Source organism: Anomaloglossus baeobatrachus (assembly GCF_048569485.1).
Source record: "Anomaloglossus baeobatrachus isolate aAnoBae1 chromosome 6 unlocalized genomic scaffold, aAnoBae1.hap1 SUPER_6_unloc_1, whole genome shotgun sequence".
NCBI classification, from domain to species: Eukaryota; Metazoa; Chordata; class Amphibia; order Anura; family Aromobatidae; genus Anomaloglossus; species Anomaloglossus baeobatrachus.
The window spans coordinates 278,342-297,396 of record NW_027441814.1 but is presented as its reverse complement, the minus strand read 5'-3'; the positions used below and the strand labels follow the sequence as shown (position 1 = coordinate 297,396).

At 52.5% G+C, this 19,055-nt stretch overlaps 1 protein-coding gene across 1 annotated transcript; it reads right to left on the bottom strand.

Annotated features, from left to right (window-relative positions):
• Window positions 1-15,284: 15,284 nt before the first annotated feature.
• LOC142259355 (5-beta-cholestane-3-alpha,7-alpha-diol 12-alpha-hydroxylase-like) lies at window positions 15,285-16,824 on the bottom strand. The gene has a single exon (XM_075331815.1). It carries the CDS (start codon window positions 16,818-16,820, stop codon window positions 15,285-15,287), a length of 1,536 nt encoding a protein of 511 aa, XP_075187930.1. The 5' UTR covers window positions 16,821-16,824.
• Between the last annotated feature and the right edge of the window lie 2,231 nt (window positions 16,825-19,055).

The following is a 19,055-nucleotide window of genomic DNA, read 5'->3' as shown; positions in this document are numbered from 1 at the left end:
TAGGTCTTCCCGGGCGGTATCTGGGCCAGGGTGACAGGGGCCACCGGAATAATCTTGCTAGGAGAGATGATAGGTTGGGTAGTCTCTTCCTCCTGCTCCATGGGCATGAAAGACCTAGACAAGGCATCAGCGCGTACATTCTTGTCCGCGGGTCGGAAATGGAGCTGGAAGTCAAACCTGGCAAAGAATAAGGACCACCTGGCTTGCCGTGGGTTCAGTCGCTGAGCGGACCGCAAGTATTCCAGGTTCTTGTGGTCCGTGTAGATAATCACGGGGTACACTGCTCCTTCCAGGAGGTAGCGCCACTCCTCCAGAGCCAGTTTGACCGCCAATAGTTCTCGGTCACCGATGGTGTAATTACGTTCAGGTGCTGAGAAGCTCTTGGAGAAAAAACCGCAAGTCACCATCTTGCCGGAGGAGGACTTCTGCATGAGCACTGCTCCGGCTCCCGAGGAGGAGGCATCCACCTCCAAGGTGAACTGGCGGTTTAACTCCGGATGGTGGAGTACAGGAGCGGAGGCAAATGCTCGCTTCAGTGAGCAAAACGCGGCGTCGGCCGCAGGTGACCAGTCCTTTGGATTAGCCTCCTTTTTGGTCAAAGCGGAGAGAGGAGCAGTCAGGGCAGAGAAGTGAGGGATAAACTGGCGGTAGTAGTTGGCGAATCCCAGGAACCGTTGGATTGCCTTCAGTCCAGAAGGGGGAGGCCAGTTGAGTATGGAGGAGACCTTCTTTGGATCCATTTGCAGTCCAGTACCCGAGATGATGTATCCCAGGAAAGGAAGAGAAGACTGCTCAAAGACACACTTCTCATATTTGGCGTAGAGACGATTCTCTCTCAGTCTTTGTAGAACCAGCTTTACGTTCTCTCTGTGGGTCTGGAGGTCCGGAGAGAAGATAAGGATGTCATCCAGATAAACTACTACACAGATGTAGAGGAGGTCCCGGAATATGTCGTTCACCAATTCTTGGAAGACTGCTGGTGCGTTACACAAGCCGAAGGGCATCACGCAGTATTCATAGTGCCCATCGCGAGTGTCACAAACCACCGGGGGGTCACTCAGAAATCCCCCGCGCTGGCTACCAGTACGTCACAATCGGGGGGTAACAAGTGGGGGTCACCCCTCCTTTATACCTCCCGACCGACAGACAGAGCACGTGACGCGCTCTCTAGCGCCCCTCTTATAGTCAGGCCAATTATGGAATTGCCCGACAATAAGCAAGGAGGCCGCTATACTACTTATGCCGATTATTGAAGGGCCCCCGGCGAGAGAAGGGTATATATTCCCCCGACCTCCGCGGGCGGAATATATAAACTCTCCCCGAATCTCACTGGCCTCCCCACAATAATCCTTGGCACAAACTCGCTGCCACCAACCGCTTCACGGTAACTATTAGCCGAACACACAGACGTGGGATTCAAGATCGAGATAACAGAACAGCCCAAGATTAATTATATAATTTAATCGCCTAAAGCACACTAGAAACTACAATATATACAATAGGGAATCTACAGAATATACATATGTCAGAGTACAGTTACAGATAAAGCATGGGTTACAAACAGGTATACAATTACATCAGTTACCTTGTGTGTCTGGCCACAGGGGGGCGCTGTAGACCAGGTTTCCAGGAACTCCCTCTCCAGGTCTTTCCCAACCAGGCCCCCGAGCAGAAGAACGCTGGAAAATGGCCGAAGTAGGGTTATCAACCTGGGCAGATCCAGGTCCCCTCCTACCTTAGTGACCTCACAGGGAAGCACTGCCACTCCCCCTGCATGGATCAGAATTATCCAGCAAAGGGGATTTTGGCTATAACTTTGCCTGGGAGCGTCGTAGGCAGACGCCAATGCTCTCATTGTGACAGTTATGAATTTAGCTACAGAACGAGGGGACTCATGACCTGTCTGCCAGTTCCCCATTGGCTGATATCACGCCTGGGGCATTTCCCAATGTCCTGTTCCCATAAAAAGGGGGTGCCGGCATCGTCCACATGCGGAGACACCATTTTTATGGTTGCCATATTTATCGGAAATATGGCTTGCGAGATATGAACCATTTTTTACTGGAGTCGTTCTGTCTGGCTATTTCCATAGCCTTGCTAACTAGCTAGCAGCTCCTACTACAGGGTGACGGCAGGGAGTCATCCTGTGTCCATTGTCCTAAAGCCACCTAATTTCCATATCACAGGACATGGCCATGGATTTGTTGCTAAACCAGTTGTGTGAAGGGAAGGGGGGGGGGGGTGACACCAGGAGAGGGCTTCCTGACATGACTTGAATGTCATGATTTATCGTCATCTCCGGATTTACCTCACACCTCCCCCCTTTTGAGGGCGCTAGGGGGCAGCACACTCCGGTGTTCCCCCGTGCGCCCGTCCGCGACCTCTCCTTGTCGGGACAGCCCGTCTGCGTTACCGTGGTCACGGCCCCTTTTGTGGCGAATGGTGAAGTTGTATTGCTGGAGCGCAAGGCTCCATCGCAACAGTCGCCCATTCGTCCCAGAGACGGTGTGCAACCAGCTGAGGGGATTGTGGTCCGTCTCCACGATGAAGTGGCGCCCGTATAGATAGGGTTGCAGACGCTGCAGGGCCCACACTATGGCCAGGCACTCCTTCTCCATCGTGGAATAGGCAACTTCCCTTGGTAACAGCTTCCTGCTCAGGTACAAGACTGGGTGCTCTTGGCTCGCAGAGTCCACCTGGCTGAGCACCGCACCGAGGCCGAAGTCACTGGCGTCGGTCTGTACTACAAACGGCCGCGTGAAGTCGGCTGCCTGTAGCACGGGCGGGCTGGACAGGGCGTCCTTTAGGGCCCGGAAGGCTGTCTCGCAGTCCATTGTCCAATCGACTGCAGAGGGCAGCTTCTTCTTGGTGAGGTCCGTCAAGGGCTTTGCCAGGCTACTATAGCATGGAACAAACCTCCTATAGTACCCAGCGGTCCCCAAGAAGGACATCACCTGCTTCTTGGTCCTGGGGGTGGGCCAGGATGCGATGGCTTCCACCTTCTCAGGCTCGGGTTTCAGTGTTCTCCCACCTACCCGGTGACCGAGGTACTGGACCTCGCTCATGGCCAGCTGACACTTTCCCGGCTTGATGGTCAAACCTGCCCGGTGGATCCGCCTGAGCACCTGTGCTAGATGCTCTAGGTGGTCCTCCCAGGTGGGACTGAAGACGGCAATGTCATCCAGGTACGCGGCCGCGTACCCTTCAAGTCCCTTGAGCAGGGTGTTGACCATCCGCTGGAAAGTGGCAGGGGCATTCCTCATCCCGAATGGCATCACCGTGGACTCGTACAGTCCAAATGGGGTAATAAAGGCAGAGCGTTCCCTGGCCTTGCGAGTCAGGGGGATCTGCCAATATCCCCGGCTCAGATCCATGATGGTCAGGTACTGAGCCCCGGCCAACTGATCGAGCAGGTCATCGATGCGTGGCATTGGGTACGCATCGGCGACCGTGACAGCATTGAGCCCCCTGTAGTCCACGCAGAACCGAGTGGTTCGGTCCTTCTTAGGGACGAGGACTACAGGCGAGGCCCAAGCGCTGTTGGATGCCTGGATCACCCCCAGCTCCAGCATCTCGTCAATCTCCTGGCGCATGTGTTGCTGCACCTCCAGGGAGACCCGATATGCTGAACGCCGGATCGGGGGATGATCCCCAGTGTCCACGTGATGGACAGCCAAGTCAGTCCTTCCGGGCTGGTTGGTAAACAACCCCCGGAAGGGGTGTAGGGTGGCCCACAGCTGGGACCGTTGGTCCTCCAAGAGCTGGTGGCCAACCTCCACATCCTCAATGGATCCGCCTGCCCTAACCTGGGCTAGCATATCCAAGAGGGTTTCCGCTTCTCCCTCCTCGGGCAGGTTGCACACGGGGAGCGCACATGCCTCCCGCTCATGATGTGCCTTCATCATGTTCACATGGAAGGGCTTCCGCCTTCCACGGGCAGGGTCCAGGGTGACCAGGTACGTCACAGGGTTGAGCTGCTGGTACACGAGGTATGGGCCTTCCCAGGCTGCCTGAAGCTTGTCCTGTGGTACGGGGACCAGTACCCACACCTCTTGACCCACTTGGTAGGTCCTCTCACAAGCGTTCTGGTCGTACCAACGCTTCTGATCGGCCTGGGCTTGAGCCATATTGTCGTGTACCAGTTGCGTCAAGGCCTGCATTTTGTCCCGGAAGCGCATGACATACTCGATAACCGACACTCCAGGGGTGGCCAAATCCCCTTCCCAAGCCTCTTTCACCAGAGCCAGGGGGCCCCGCACACGTCGCCCGTACAGGAGCTCAAACGGTGAGAATCCTGTTGAGGCCTGTGGAACCTCCCGGTAAGCAAATAACAGGTGTGGGAGATACCGCTCCCAGTCACGCCCATGGGAGTCGACCAACATCTTAAGCATCTGCTTTAAGGTGCCATTGAACCGCTCGCACAGGCCATTAGTCTGTGGATGGTACGGGCTGGCCACCAGATGTCGCACCTGGACTTGCTTACAGAGGGCCTCCATCAGCTGGGACATGAATTGGGTCCCCCGGTCAGTGAGCATTTCCTGGGGAAAACCCACTCGGGAGAAAATCTCCAGCAATGCGGTGGCCACCTTGTCAGCCCGAATGGACGACAAGGCCACTGCTTCTGGGTACCGGGTGGCATAGTCAACTACCGTCAGTATGAAGCGTTTCCCGGAGCTGCTGGGGATGGCCAGCGGGCCGACCAGATCCACAGCCACCCTCCTGAAAGGCTCATCGATGATTGGCAGAGATACTAGTGGGGCTTTGGGGTGTGGCCCCGCCTTCCCCACTCTCTGACAGGTTTCACACGAACGGCAGTAGGCAGCCACATCGGCCCCCATTTTTGGCCAGTAGAAATGCTGGTTTAACCTGGCCTTGGTCTTAGCGATCCCTAGGTGTCCGGCCATCGGAATCTCATGTGCGATCCGCAACAACTCCGTCCGGAACGGATAGGGTACCACCAACTGTCGGTCCCTGGGCCACGCCTCCGGTGAACCCTGCTGGACCGTGGCCCGGTACAGCCGTCCTTGGTCCCAGACCACTCGCTCCGGGTCCGAGTCCGAGGGAGGCTGTGCCGCCTGCTCCTTTAGAGCTTTCAGGCTGTCGTCAGCTTCTAACGCTGCCTGAAACCCCTGACCAGATGTGGCCAGAATCGACGAGACTGTCACATCTTCGGTCAGTACCCCGGGACCTGTGTCCTGGCCTCCACCTGACTCGGCTGCCACTTGGTCAGAAGGGGAAGAGCTATCGGACCTCCGGGAGGCCCCTTGGCTTCCAGCACTCCCACTGCGGGTGACAGCGGCCACAGCCGCTGCGACCGTGGGTCGTGCCTGCTCCTCCTCCGTTCCTGACCAAGTCGCCGGTTCAGGCAGACCTACCTGGCTTCCTGACACCCCGGTTGTGGGGGAACCATGCACCGAGATCTTACCTGGGAGCACTTCCGCTCCTGGACCGGCCCCAATCTCACCTGCCTGTTCCCCTCCTGCAGCAACAGAACCCCGCTGTGAAATCTCTGGGGACCCCACATTTGCTGTGGTAGCCCCCACCCCACACACTGGTCCTCCCCCTGCAGCACCCTGCTCTCTGCTTATCCCTGCAGAGGGCAACAGATCCCAGCTCACAGGCTGGTTACTTGTAGAGGCATTGTCACACCTTTCTCTGACCCCCTCCCCTGTCACAGCTGCAGCTGAGTGTGTGTCTATGGTGTCTATGCAAGCAGAAATATCAGAGTTCACTCCCTCCTCCCTTACATCATTCATAGATAACACATTAACATTGTCCGGAGGCATGTCAGTACGGGCTGAAGGTTCAGCCCTTGGTTGGGGCCCAAACTGGGAGGTTATCTGCCCCAAATCTGTCCCAAGTAGCACGTTTGCAGGGATCCGATCAGTTACCCCCACCTCCCTCACCCCCCGCCCTGCGCCCCAGTCCACATAAATGTCAGCAACAGGCAGCGCCGGGTCAATGCCTCCAATCCCGGAGACAGCGAGGGTTTTTCCAGGGATCAAGTCTTGGGGGGACACCATCTCAGGCCGCACCAGAGTCACCTCCGAGGCGCTGTCTCGCAGTCCTATGGTCACAGACTGGCCGACGGTGACAGGTTGGAAGCTGTCCAGGGACCTACCACCACCCCCACCCACACAATACACCTTGGGCGGCCCTTGGGACGGGGACGGAGCCGGGGCCTTGGGACGCTGAGGGCACATGGCCTTGAAGTGTCCAGGTAGGTTGCACTGGTGGCACCGTCTTGGTTCTGCCACGGGCCTGGAGAGGGGAGTTGAGGGGGACACCCCCTGCAGTCTAGGGGCAGGTGGGGCAGTCGCAGAGTTCATCTTACCCCCTCTCCAGGTGCTGCTGGTGGCTGCTCTCCTGGCTTCAGGAGCCCGATTGTTGGTGTAGTCATCTGCCAGGGCAGCTGTAGCCGTGGATCCCTTTGGCTTCTGGTCTCGGATGAACTGGCGGAGATCCTCAGGGCAGTTCCACAAGAGTTGCTCCGTGATGAACAAGTCCAGGATCTCCGGTCCGGTGGAAAGCTGCAGGCCTTGGGTCCAGTGGTCGGCAGCTCGGGCAAGTGCCCGCCGGTGGTCAGCCCAGGAGTCCTTTGGTCCCTTCTGCAGCGTCCGGAACTTCTTGCGGTAGGACTCCGGGGTGAGGTTGTACTGTTGGATCAGGGCCCGCTTGATGGTGTCGTAGCCCTGATCCGCCTCAGCAGGCAAGTCCCCAAGGACATCCAGGGCCTTACCCCTTAAACGGGGGGTCAGGTATTTGGCCCACTGGTCCTTGTTCAGATGATGCTGCAAGCAAGTCCGTTCAAAAGCAGTCAAGAAAGAGTCCAAGTCTCCATCCTTCTCCAGCACTGGGAAGTCCTCAACACGGACCTTTGGAAGTTTGGTGTCTGGAAGGTCACGGGTGGCTGATGAGGGCCGGAGCTGAGCTAGCTGCAGCTGGTAGTTACGCTCTGCCTGGCGCTCTTCACGCGCTGCTTGCCGCTCACGCTCGGCCATGAGTTCCTTGTAGCCCTCCCGGTCTCCAGCCTGGCGTAGGGCCATAGCCATTTGAAGAAGGCTATCCGAGCCTCCCAGGCTCGGTGGAATGGCACGTGGTGATCTGCGGCCCGCTGCGGAGCCTGGTGCTTCACTGTCCATTGCAGAGCGGAGGGCTGGCGTCTGGCTCGTTGAGGACCCTTGGGCGAGCTGCTCCTCATCTTGTCCAGCAGTGCCCGGTTGTGCAATGTCCTCTGCAGAGCTGTTTTCTGGCGTCGAGCTCCTGGAGGACTCGTGGACAACCTCCTCATCGTCTCTGGCCTGAGCATCGGCCATTCCTTTGGCTTTGCTCCTGGTGCTCTCAGCCATTCTTGCAGACTTTTGGTCACTGACACAGAACTGACACCTGATGCCTCCACACACCTTACAGTATCTGCACTCTGACACTCTAGTGTTGAGCTAGTCTGAAGACCCCAGCAGCCACAGCTGCTGCAGGCAGTCTTTAGTGTCTGGGAGTATGGGTCTCACACTCACACACACTATTATCTCGATCCCACCGCTTGCCACCAATATGTCACAAACCACCGGGGGGTCACTCAGAAATCCCCCGCGCTGGCTACCAGTACGTCACAATCGGGGGGTAACAAGTGGGGGTCACCCCTCCTTTATACCTCCCGACCGACAGACAGAGCACGTGACGCGCTCTCTAGCGCCCCTCTTATAGTCAGGCCAATTATGGAATTGCCCGACAATAAGCAAGGAGGCCGCTATACTACTTATGCCGATTATTGAAGGGCCCCCGGCGAGAGAAGGGTATATATTCCCCCGACCTCCGCGGGCGGAATATATAAACTCTCCCCGAATCTCACTGGCCTCCCCACAATAATCCTTGGCACAAACTCGCTGCCACCAACCGCTTCACGGTAACTATTAGCCGAACACACAGACGTGGGATTCAAGATCGAGATAACAGAACAGCCCAAGATTAATTATATAATTTAATCGCCTAAAGCACACTAGAAACTACAATATATACAATAGGGAATCTACAGAATATACATATGTCAGAGTACAGTTACAGATAAAGCATGGGTTACAAACAGGTATACAATTACATCAGTTACCTTGTGTGTCTGGCCACAGGGGGGCGCTGTAGACCAGGTTTCCAGGAACTCCCTCTCCAGGTCTTTCCCAACCAGGCCCCCGAGCAGAAGAACGCTGGAAAATGGCCGAAGTAGGGTTATCAACCTGGGCAGATCCAGGTCCCCTCCTACCTTAGTGACCTCACAGGGAAGCACTGCCACTCCCCCTGCATGGATCAGAATTATCCAGCAAAGGGGATTTTGGCTATAACTTTGCCTGGGAGCGTCGCAGGCAGACGCCAATGCTCTCATTGTGACAGTTATGAATTTAGCTACAGAACGAGGGGACTCATGACCTGTCTGCCAGTTCCCCATTGGCTGATATCACGCCTGGGGCATTTCCCAATGTCCTGTTCCCATAAAAAGGGGGTGCCGGCATCGTCCACATGCGGAGACACCATTTTTATGGTTGCCATATTTATCGGAAATATGGCTTGCGAGATATGAACCATTTTTTACTGGAGTCGTTCTGTCTGGCTATTTCCATAGCCTTGCTAACTAGCTAGCAGCTCCTACTACAGGGTGACGGCAGGGAGTCATCCTGTGTCCATTGTCCTAAAGCCACCTAATTTCCATATCACAGGACATGGCCATGGATTTGTTGCTAAACCAGTTGTGTGAAGGGAAGGGGGGGGGGGGGGTGACACCAGGAGAGGGCTTCCTGACATGACTTGAATGTCATGATTTATCGTCATCTCCGGATTTACCTCACAGCGAGTATTAAACGCGGTCTTCCATTCGTCCCCAGAGCGGATACGAACTAGGTTGTAGGCACCCCGCAGATCCAGCTTGGTGAACACACGGGCTCCTCTGAGCCGGTCGAACAATTCGGGGATGAGCGGCAGAGGGTACTTGTTTTTGACGGTGATCTGATTCAGACCCCGGTAGTCGATGCATGGGCGTAGGTCACCCTCTTTCTTCTTAACGAAGAAGAAGCCTGCTCCCGCAGGAGAGGAGGATCTCCGGATGAATCCCTTTGCCAGGCTCTCTGTGATGTAGGTAGACATGGCCCTGGTTTCGGCTGGAGACAACGGATATATCCGTCCTCGAGGTGGTGTTGTTCCTGGGAGCAGGTCGATGGCACAATCGTAGGGACGGTGTGGCGGAAGTACCTCAGACTCCTTCTTGTCAAAGACGTCTGCGAAGGACCAATAGGCCGAGGGCAGTTCCGGTAGGTTCTCTGGAACCGGAGGTCGTCGGATAGGTTGTATGGACTTCAGACACTTCTCATGACAAGCAGGACCCCATCGGGTGATTTCGCCAGTACCCCAGCTGACTGATGGTTCGTGTGTCCGCAACCAGGGAAGTCCCAGCAGGATTTGATGGGACATGTGTGGAAGGACGTAGAGAGCGATGTTCTCGGTGTGCAGGGCACCGATACGCAGTTCGACCGGTCTGGTGACCCAGGAGATGGTATCAGATAGGGGTCTCCCATCCACCGAGGCAATCACTAGGGGCTTCTCGAGTAGAGTAACAGGCAGCTGGTACTTGTCCACAGTGGCCTGCTGGATGAAATTGCCTGCTGCTCCAGAGTCGAGGTATGCCTCAGCCGTAAACCGCGTCTCTCCCGTTGACACTTGCACAGTCCACATAACCGGGTCTGAGAGAGTCCCAGCACCTAGGGTGGCCTCTCCTACCAACCCTAGGCTTTGGAGTTTCCCGGCCTTTCTGGACAGGAGCGTAGGAGGTGTGTTCCCTCTCCGCAGTAAAAGCAGAGACCCTTGGCGAGCCGCTCTGCTCGACGTTGTTCAGACTGTCGTACTCGGTCGATCTGCATGGGCTCGTGGACGGGAATCCCAGCTGTTGATGACTGAGGTACGGAGGGCTTCTGTGGAGGAGAGGAATGCCGTACCGGACGTCTCTCACGAGACAGCTCTTTGGAGCGCTCCTGAAAACGAATGTCCACTCGAGTTGCTAGGGCAATCAGGGCATCTAGGGTGGAGGGCACGTCACGACCCGCCAACTCATCTTTGATGCGACTCGAGAGTCCTTCCCAGAAGGCGGCTGTTAGGGCCTCATTATTCCACCCGAGTTCTGAAGCCAAAGTGCGGAAACGGATGGCGTATTGGCCCACCGTCAGTGTTCCTTGACGTAATCGGAGAAGGGATGAAGCAGACGCAGAGGCGCGTCCCGGCTCGTCAAAGGTGCTGCGAAAGGCCTGCAGGAACTCTTGAAGAACCTTGGTCATAGGATCCTCCTTCTCCCACAACGGGTTCATCCACGCCAGTGCCTCACCCTCCAGGTGAGACATGATGAAGGCGACCTTGGCTTGGTCGGAGGCAAACAGATGTGGCAGCTGCGTGAAATGGAGGGAGCATTGGTTTATAAACCCCCTGCAGGTCTTGGGATCTCCGGCGTACCGGGGTGGTGAGGCCAAACGCAGTCTGGAAGCATCCGAAGAGACAGCCACGGGAGCGGGGGACGTGGCTTGACTAGTGGCGGCTTGGGATGTTGAAGACGTGACTGCCGCTTGTAGCGTGGTCAGGCGGGTGTCCACGGAAGTCATAAAGTTCAGCATGCGGGTCTGGACTTCACGCTGGCGTTGGAGTTCCTCTTGCAAGGCCGCTAGTGCTGCAGCGGGATCCATGGCCTGATCTTACTGTCAGGGCCAGGCGGTCGGGCAGACCCAGGAGGTGGATCCACTGGGCCGAACTCTAAGATGGTGGTAAGGAGTCCGGTAGCTGAAGCAGTATGGGCAGTAGAACAGTCCGTGCAAGAGAGCGTAACGAAGAAGTCCCTGGGACCACGGAGTCACGGATGATAGTCCGGGTGACGTAGCTCAGGTTCGGAAGCCGAGATGATGTCAGGCGGGGTCCGGAACCTTTGGAGCGTGATGACGGGTCACCGCAGGGATCCGAGATGGTACGGACTGTCAGATGGACAGCGTGCGGGGTTCCGGATTCAGCAGGACCGGATGGCGAGGCAGGATCAGCTCTAGAAGAGAGATACGTGAGTATGGCAAGAAGATACAAGGAGACCTGACTCCTAGCTTGGAAAACACGAAGATCAGGCCCCGCCCCCTTGGACAATAACCCCCTTTATACCCTGTACCTGTTCAACCTCATTTCCTGTTAATGGACGCTGGCCCTTTAAGAAAGGGTCAGTGACCGCGCGCGCGCCCTAATGCGCATGCGCGCCGCCCAGGTGCCAGAAGCCAGGGAAGGAGGCTGAGAGGAGGACGCAGGGGAGCCGGCCAGGTCCTGGGAAGCCGTCGGGCGCCGGAATCGGGCACCAGGGGGCCTGGGAAGGACGGGCACCGGAGGCTGGAGAGCGGGGAGCGTGGCAGGTGAGCCGGGGAGCGGGGGTGAGGACCCGGGGAGCGTGACAGATGTCCTCACACTACATTCCCCCCACACACAGTATAATGTCCCCACACTACATTACTCCCACACACAGTATGATGTCCTCACAGTACATTCCCCCCCACACACAGCATGATGTCCTCACACTACATTACTCCCACACACAGTATGATGTCCTCACAGTACATTCCCCCCACACACAGTATAATGTCCTCACACTACATTACTCCCACACACAGTATGATGTCCTCACAGTACATTCCCCCCCACACACAGCATGATGTCCTCACACTACATTACTCCCACACACAGTATGATGTCCTCACAGTACATTCCCCCCACACACAGTATAATGTCCTCACACTACATTACTCCCACACACAGTATGATGTCCTCACAGTACATTCCCCCACACACAGTATAATGTCCCCACACTACATTACTCCCACACACAGTATGATGTCCTCACAGTACATTCCCCCCCACACACAGCATGATGTCCTCACACTACATTCCCCCCACACACAGTATAATGTCCCCACACTACATTACTCCCACACACAGTATGATGTCCTCACAGTACATTCCCCCACACACAGTATAATGTCCCCACACTACATTACTCCCACACACAGTATGATGTCCTCACAGTACATTCCCCCCCACACACAGCATGATGTCCTCACACTACATTCCCCCCACACACAGTATAATGTCCTCACACTACATTACTCCCACACACAGTATGATGTCCTCACAGTACATTCCCCCACACACAGTATAATGTCCCCACACTACATTACTCCCACACACAGTATGATGTCCTCACAGTACATTCCCCCACACACACAGCATGATGTCCTCACACTACATTCCCCCCACACACAGTATAATGTCCCCACACTACATTACTCCCACACACAGTATGATGTCCTCACAGTACATTCCCCCCACACACAGTATAATGTCCCCACACTACATTACTCCCACACACAGTATGATGTCCTCACAGTACATTCCCCCCCACACACAGTATGATGTCCTCACAGTACATTCCCCCACACACAGTATAATGTCCCTACACTACATTACTCCCACACACAGTATGATGTCCTCACAGTACATTCCCCCCACACACAGTATAATGTCCCCACACTACATTACTCCCACACACAGTATGATGTCCTCACAGTACATTCCCCCCCACACACAGCATGATGTCCTCACAGTACATTCCCACAACACACAGTATGATGTTCCGACAATACATTCCCACCACACACAGTATGACGTCCTGACAATACATTCCCACCACACACAGTATGATGTCCTCACAGTACATTCCCCCACACAAAGTATGATGTCCCCACAGTACATTCCCCACACACAGTATGATGTCCTCACAGTACATTACCCCCACATACAGTATATTGTCCCCACAGTACATTCCAACACTCTATATGATGTCCCCATAGTATATTACCCCACACACACAGTATAATGTCCCCACAGTATATTCCCCCCACACAGTATAATGTCCTCACAGTACATTCACACCACACACAGTATGACGTCCTGACAATACATTCCCACCACACACAGTATGATGTCCCGACAATACATTCCCACCACACACAGTATGATGTCCTCACAGTACATTCACTCCACACACAGTATGATGTCCCGACAATACATTCCCCCACACACAGTATGATGTCCCCACAGTACATTCCCCCCACACATTATGATGTCCCCACAGTATATTACCCCACACACATAGTATAATGTCCCCACAGTACATTCCCCCCACACAATATAATGTCCTCACAGTACATTCCCACCACACACAGTATGATGTCCCAATAATACATTCCCACCACACACAGTATGATGTCCTCACAGTACATTACCCCACACACAGTATGATGTCCTCACAGTACATTCCCCCCACACACAGTATAATGTCCCCACACTACATTACTCCCACACACAGTATGATGTCCTCACAGTACATTCCCCCCACACACAGTATGATGTCCTCACAGTACATTCCTCCCACACACAGTATGATGTCTTCACAGTACATTCCCCCCACACACAGTATGATGTCCTCACAGTGCATTCCCCCACACACTGTATGATGTTCTCACAGTACATTCCCCCACACACAGTATGATGTCCTCACAGTGCATTCCCCCACACACAGTATGATGTCCTCACAGTGCATTCCCCCACACACAGTAGGATGTCCTCACAGTGCATTCCCCCACACACAGTATGATGTCCTCACAGTACATTGCCCCCACACACAGTATGATGTCCCGACAATACATTCCCCCACACACAGTATGATGTCCTCACAGTACATTCCCCCCACACACAGTATGATGTCCCGACAATACATTCCCCCACACACAGTATGATGTCCTCACAGTACATTCCCCCACACACAGTATGATGTCCTCACAGTACATTCCCCTCACACACAGTATGATGTCCCCACAGTACATTCCCTCCACACACAGTATGATGTCCTCATAGTACATTCCCCCAACACACACAGTATGATGACCTCACAGTACATTCCCCCACACACAGTATGATGTCCCCACAGTACATTCCCCACACACACAGAATGATGTTCTCACAGTACATTCCCCCCACACACAGTATAATGTCCCCAAACTACATTCCTCCCACACACAGTATGATATCCTCACAGTACATTCCCCCACACATAGCATGATGTCCCCACAGTACATTCCCCCCACACACAGTATGATGTCCTCACAGTACATTCCCCCACACATAGCATGATGTCCCCACAGTACATTCCCCACACACACAGTATGATGTCCCCACAGTACATTTCCCCAGACACACAGAGAATGATGTCCCCACAGTACAGTCCACCCACACCTAGTATGATGTCCCCACAGTACATTCCCCCCACACACAGTATTATATGCTCACAGTAGATTGCCCCACACACAGTATGATGTCCTCACAGTACATTCCCCCACACACAGTATGATGTCTCCTCAGTACATTCCCCCCACACACAGTATGATGTCCTCACAGTACATTCCCCCCACACACAGGAGAAAGAAATAACAGACTTAAATTGTTTATTATGAACCTTCTCTCCATGACTGATACCAGTGAGATTCTTTATTTCCAGACAATGCTTTTATAGGACTAGGAAGTAATGAGTGTAAACAAAAGTATAGTCCAATCAAGTATCGCAGGCTAGACTCAGGACGTATAGGAATTTGCATAATCTCTGCTGGATTGGTCCTTCCAAACTCCATCTGTCTTCCATATGGTATTCATTAGCTGGGCGTTGGGCAGGATACAGCAGACATCTTTAAGTTACATGTGCTGGTATATTGTATTAAGGAAAATCACTGAATATGCAGTATATATATATATATATATATATATATATATATATATATATATATATATGTGTTAGTAAGAAACAAAAGCATTCATAAATATGTGTGTTAGGTTATATCAACGAAACTATATATTTGAGTCTATGAAATGGCTGAATTAAGTATTTTTGGTTACTTAATTCTTATCCTCAACACTATAATATATATAAAGTAGGGGGTCCACAGCAAATAAACTTCTTATAAATTATCGGCGGAGGTGAGAAGATCCCATTAGTGTAGTGTGTGACCTGGAGCCCCTTCATACCCATCTATAGAGGACCAGTGTTCTAGGGATCAATGGTGGTCCAAGTTCACACACTCCACTGATGACATACTGTATACTCAGTCTGTAAATGACGTGACAAAATATCGACCTAGGCAGGGTTCCTCTTTAGATTTGATATTGATATTAAACTTGTGCAACTAGTAACGTAACCGGTATTTGAACGGTACGTCATGGGTGGGCTGCATGGTGCCGAACCCCCACCGGTTTGGATCAATATCTGGAATCTCTTCATTTGGATTGACCAGCTCAAATTCGAAGTAGCTCAGCATCAGGAAGACAAACTGTTTCAGTTCATTGATAGCAAAAAAGCGACCAGGACATATGGTGGTGCCGGCCCCCCAAGGCATGGTGAAATATTTCAGTCGCTTCCCATTTATGAAGAACTCAGACTTTTTGGTGCCGTCCTCATTCAGGAATCGGTTGTATTTGAACTTCTCGGGTTCTGGATGAACTTCTGGATCCATCTGAACAGCGGTGTATGGGAAAATGGCAACACGGTCTCCTTTACGAATGGCGTATTCCTTTCCAGATGACATTTTGAGGTTCATGTTCTCCTTGACAGCTCTGATCAGCACTGGGGCAGCGGTCAGCCTCAAGGTCTCTTCTACAACACTGTCTAGGATGGGCGTCTTCAGCAGCATGTCTCTAGTTAGGTTGATCAGGGCACCTCCTGCTTTTACCTCTTGTCCATTTTCCTTCAGAACTTTATCCACCTCTTTGCTGATGGCCTTCATGGCTTCTGGATGCTTCATTAAGTAGAGCAGGAGCCAGAAGCAGGCAGGTCCAGTGTTACCTTGAGATGCCCACAGAAGCAGGAACATGAACCTGTCCTGCATGTATTCTGGCATCCCATTCTCTGCTCGGTGCTGGAACTGGTCAATAATCCAGCCACTGATATTTTCTTTCTGTAGGGTTCTCTTTATGGACAACATGTTCCAGAAAAGCCTCTTCAGTCTCTCGGCCTCCAGCTTGTCTCTTGGTGGGAGGACAGCATAGGCCAAGCGTGGGAACAGTTTATCATACTTTCTAAACTCACCGAACAACTTCTCTGAGTGGTCACTGTCATGTTTCTTGGCTTTCTCTGAGTTTCCTTGGCTTTTTGCAGGTTCGTTACCGAATAAGGCAAGATACCCAGCCCGGAAGACTATGTTGTAGCTGTAGTTGAATAGACCATCCTGCTGCCATTTTTTCTCACCATCCACAGAACCAACGCTATGAAGCATCAAGTTCTGAAGGTTGTCCATCATGGCCTGGGTCATGACCACTAGACCGTCCCCCATAAGATGCTTCGTACTCGCCTTCTCCAGCAACTTGTGGTCATTGGTCCCAGAATGGTAACCGAACACTCTGGCCACCAACTCCAAAGCAAACTGCTCAAAGTCCAGCCTGGACCTGGCCTCCTTCACGATGGGACCAAACGATAAGGGGTCAGTGACAAAGGTGAAGTAATAGCCTCCGATCTGGACGGTGAAGATGTCTCCATGCTTTTTCTGCATCTTCTTTAAAAATCCTGCAGTGTTTTTGCGGAAATCCAGAGCGTATCCCAGCCACGGGATGGTGCCTTTATCTAGAGGGGGCTCATTGGGTCGTCTCTTCCGGAACATCCCCAACATGTAGAGACCTCCAAGAACCGAAGCCAACACGGCCAGGAGTATCGGGAGCAACAGAGCCATGTCCAGTGCTGCAACGAGAGAGAGAGATCATTATAGAGATGAAGCACAATAAGAAAGATCCAGAAGATCCATCTGCCAACATAAAATGAGACGGGAAGGATCTTGTAAAGGAAACCATTGGATTTTGAACTGCATTGTGGATGTTATAATGTTTGAATTTGATATAATTCGATAATGTATGATATATTGTATAATTTTTAAACTCACCATCTTATGCACATCTATGAATCTAAGATGGCGCTTGGTACACTTGAATAATCAAGATTACTTTGCAATATATGTCAAAATAAGTTGACTATAAGATTAAGCACCCTGCCACTTACATATCCGTGCCAAAGAACCTATCAACACACCCACTGAGCTTTAGAAACCAGTCACTTTAAGGATTGAAATGTGACCTATAATGTTGAGGTTGTATTGACTTGTGTACTAAAGCTTTGCTATAAATCTGTCCCCTAGATGCCAGCCTGGTGGGGAATCATGCTGACCCCATACCTGTAGTGGCCTCCTCTATTCCCTCCGTCGATGTCGTTCTCTGGTCTCGCTGTTTTATGGTATATTTGCAATAACAATGTTTAGTGGTAAATGCGGGCACCAGGACAACGCCTCTGATCGCAGGTGCACAGGACGGAGAACGGGACGCAGGACATCTGCGATAAGTAACCCATTGTGTTACTGGCTGCCTCCTGTGTTCTTCTTCTTGCGGTTCTTGTGGTCTGGTGGGTGACGTGATGTTACCTGCTACCATGTACCAGTGAATGCTGCTTTATATGTGTATAATTCACCTTTACAGGTGAATGCTTCTGTGTGTGTGTGATATGAGCCTCTTATGGGGGAGGCTGTGAGAAGTGGCAGTGTATAAAGCTGTCCATCACAAACTGGAAAGAAACCCTGCATTTCCGAAAGGCAGCCAATGTGAGATGCCTCCAGCCAGGGACTCTTACATGTTTTGTTGTCTGTTATGAGCGTCACCAGACAAGTTTGACATGTATAGAATTTGAACATGCAGGGATCTGTTGCTTTAAAATACGTGTGCATAAACCAGGCTGGCCACATTGGGATTATTGCCCTCACTAGGTACCTCTGGCACATGATTAACAGGCTTGATAGACCAACTTGGAGGCAACTGAGGTAAGTACCAGAACCAGATACACATCAATCTAGGCAGAGTAGCGGTTGTACATCATTTTAGGGTTCCCTCCGAATGGAGCTTCTAGGTACAGCCCAGGGGGACCTATCAAGGACATTTCTGTAAGGATGAAGACAGATGAGTATGTGTGATTTAACTTGCAATTAGCGTACTCTAATTCTGCATGAAGAAGAGCTCTCTGAGGGGTGTCATGTAGCCGGGTGACTCTACAGAACGGGTTTTAGCAGACACCGTGTGGCGTGGTATTGACTTGTAGAGCCTGTGGAGGTGTATCCAGCTCTCTGAGGGGTGTCATGTAGCCGGGTGACTCTACAGAACGGGTTTTAGCAGACACCGTGTGGCGTGGTATTGACTTGTAGAGCCTGTGGAGGTGTATCCAGCTCTCTGAGGGGCGTCATGTAGCCGGGTGACTCTACAGAACGGGTTTTAGCAGACGCCGGGTGGCGTGGTATTGACTTATAGAGCCTGTCGTGGTGTATCCAGCTCTCTGAGGGGCGTCATGTAGCCGGGTGACTCTACAGAACGGGTTTTAGCAGACGCCGGGTGGCGTGGTATTGACTTATAGAGCCTGTCGTGGTGTATCCAGCTCTCTGAGGGGCGTCATGTAGCCGGGTGACTCTACAGAATGGGTTTTAGCAGACGCCGGGTGGCGTGGCATTGACTTGTAGAGCCTGTGGAGGTGTATCAGCTCTGTTAGGTTGTGTCATGTACCCTTGGAAGCAAATTATTGCTTGAGCAGTGAAGTTTTTACTCTTCTCGGGGAAGGGGACTGCAATAAGGAAGTGGAGACATGGATTTCTGCAACTGATATTGTAGAACATATGAGAGGGATGGAAGCAACCAAAGGCTGCAGACTGATGTTGAAGAAGTTGAGTACAGGTGTGAATGGAACACTGGATGCAAAAGTATGGCAGAAGTTTCTGACTAACTATAAGGGATGGCTGGAGGACCATAATAAGTATGACCAGGCCACAATGTTGTATGAAGTAGCCCAGGGAATTACTGGCTGAGCACAAGTCAGAAGAGATGGAAAGAGGGACTGACTATGATGTAAGGGACATGATCAGATCACCAGAAAAATTGCT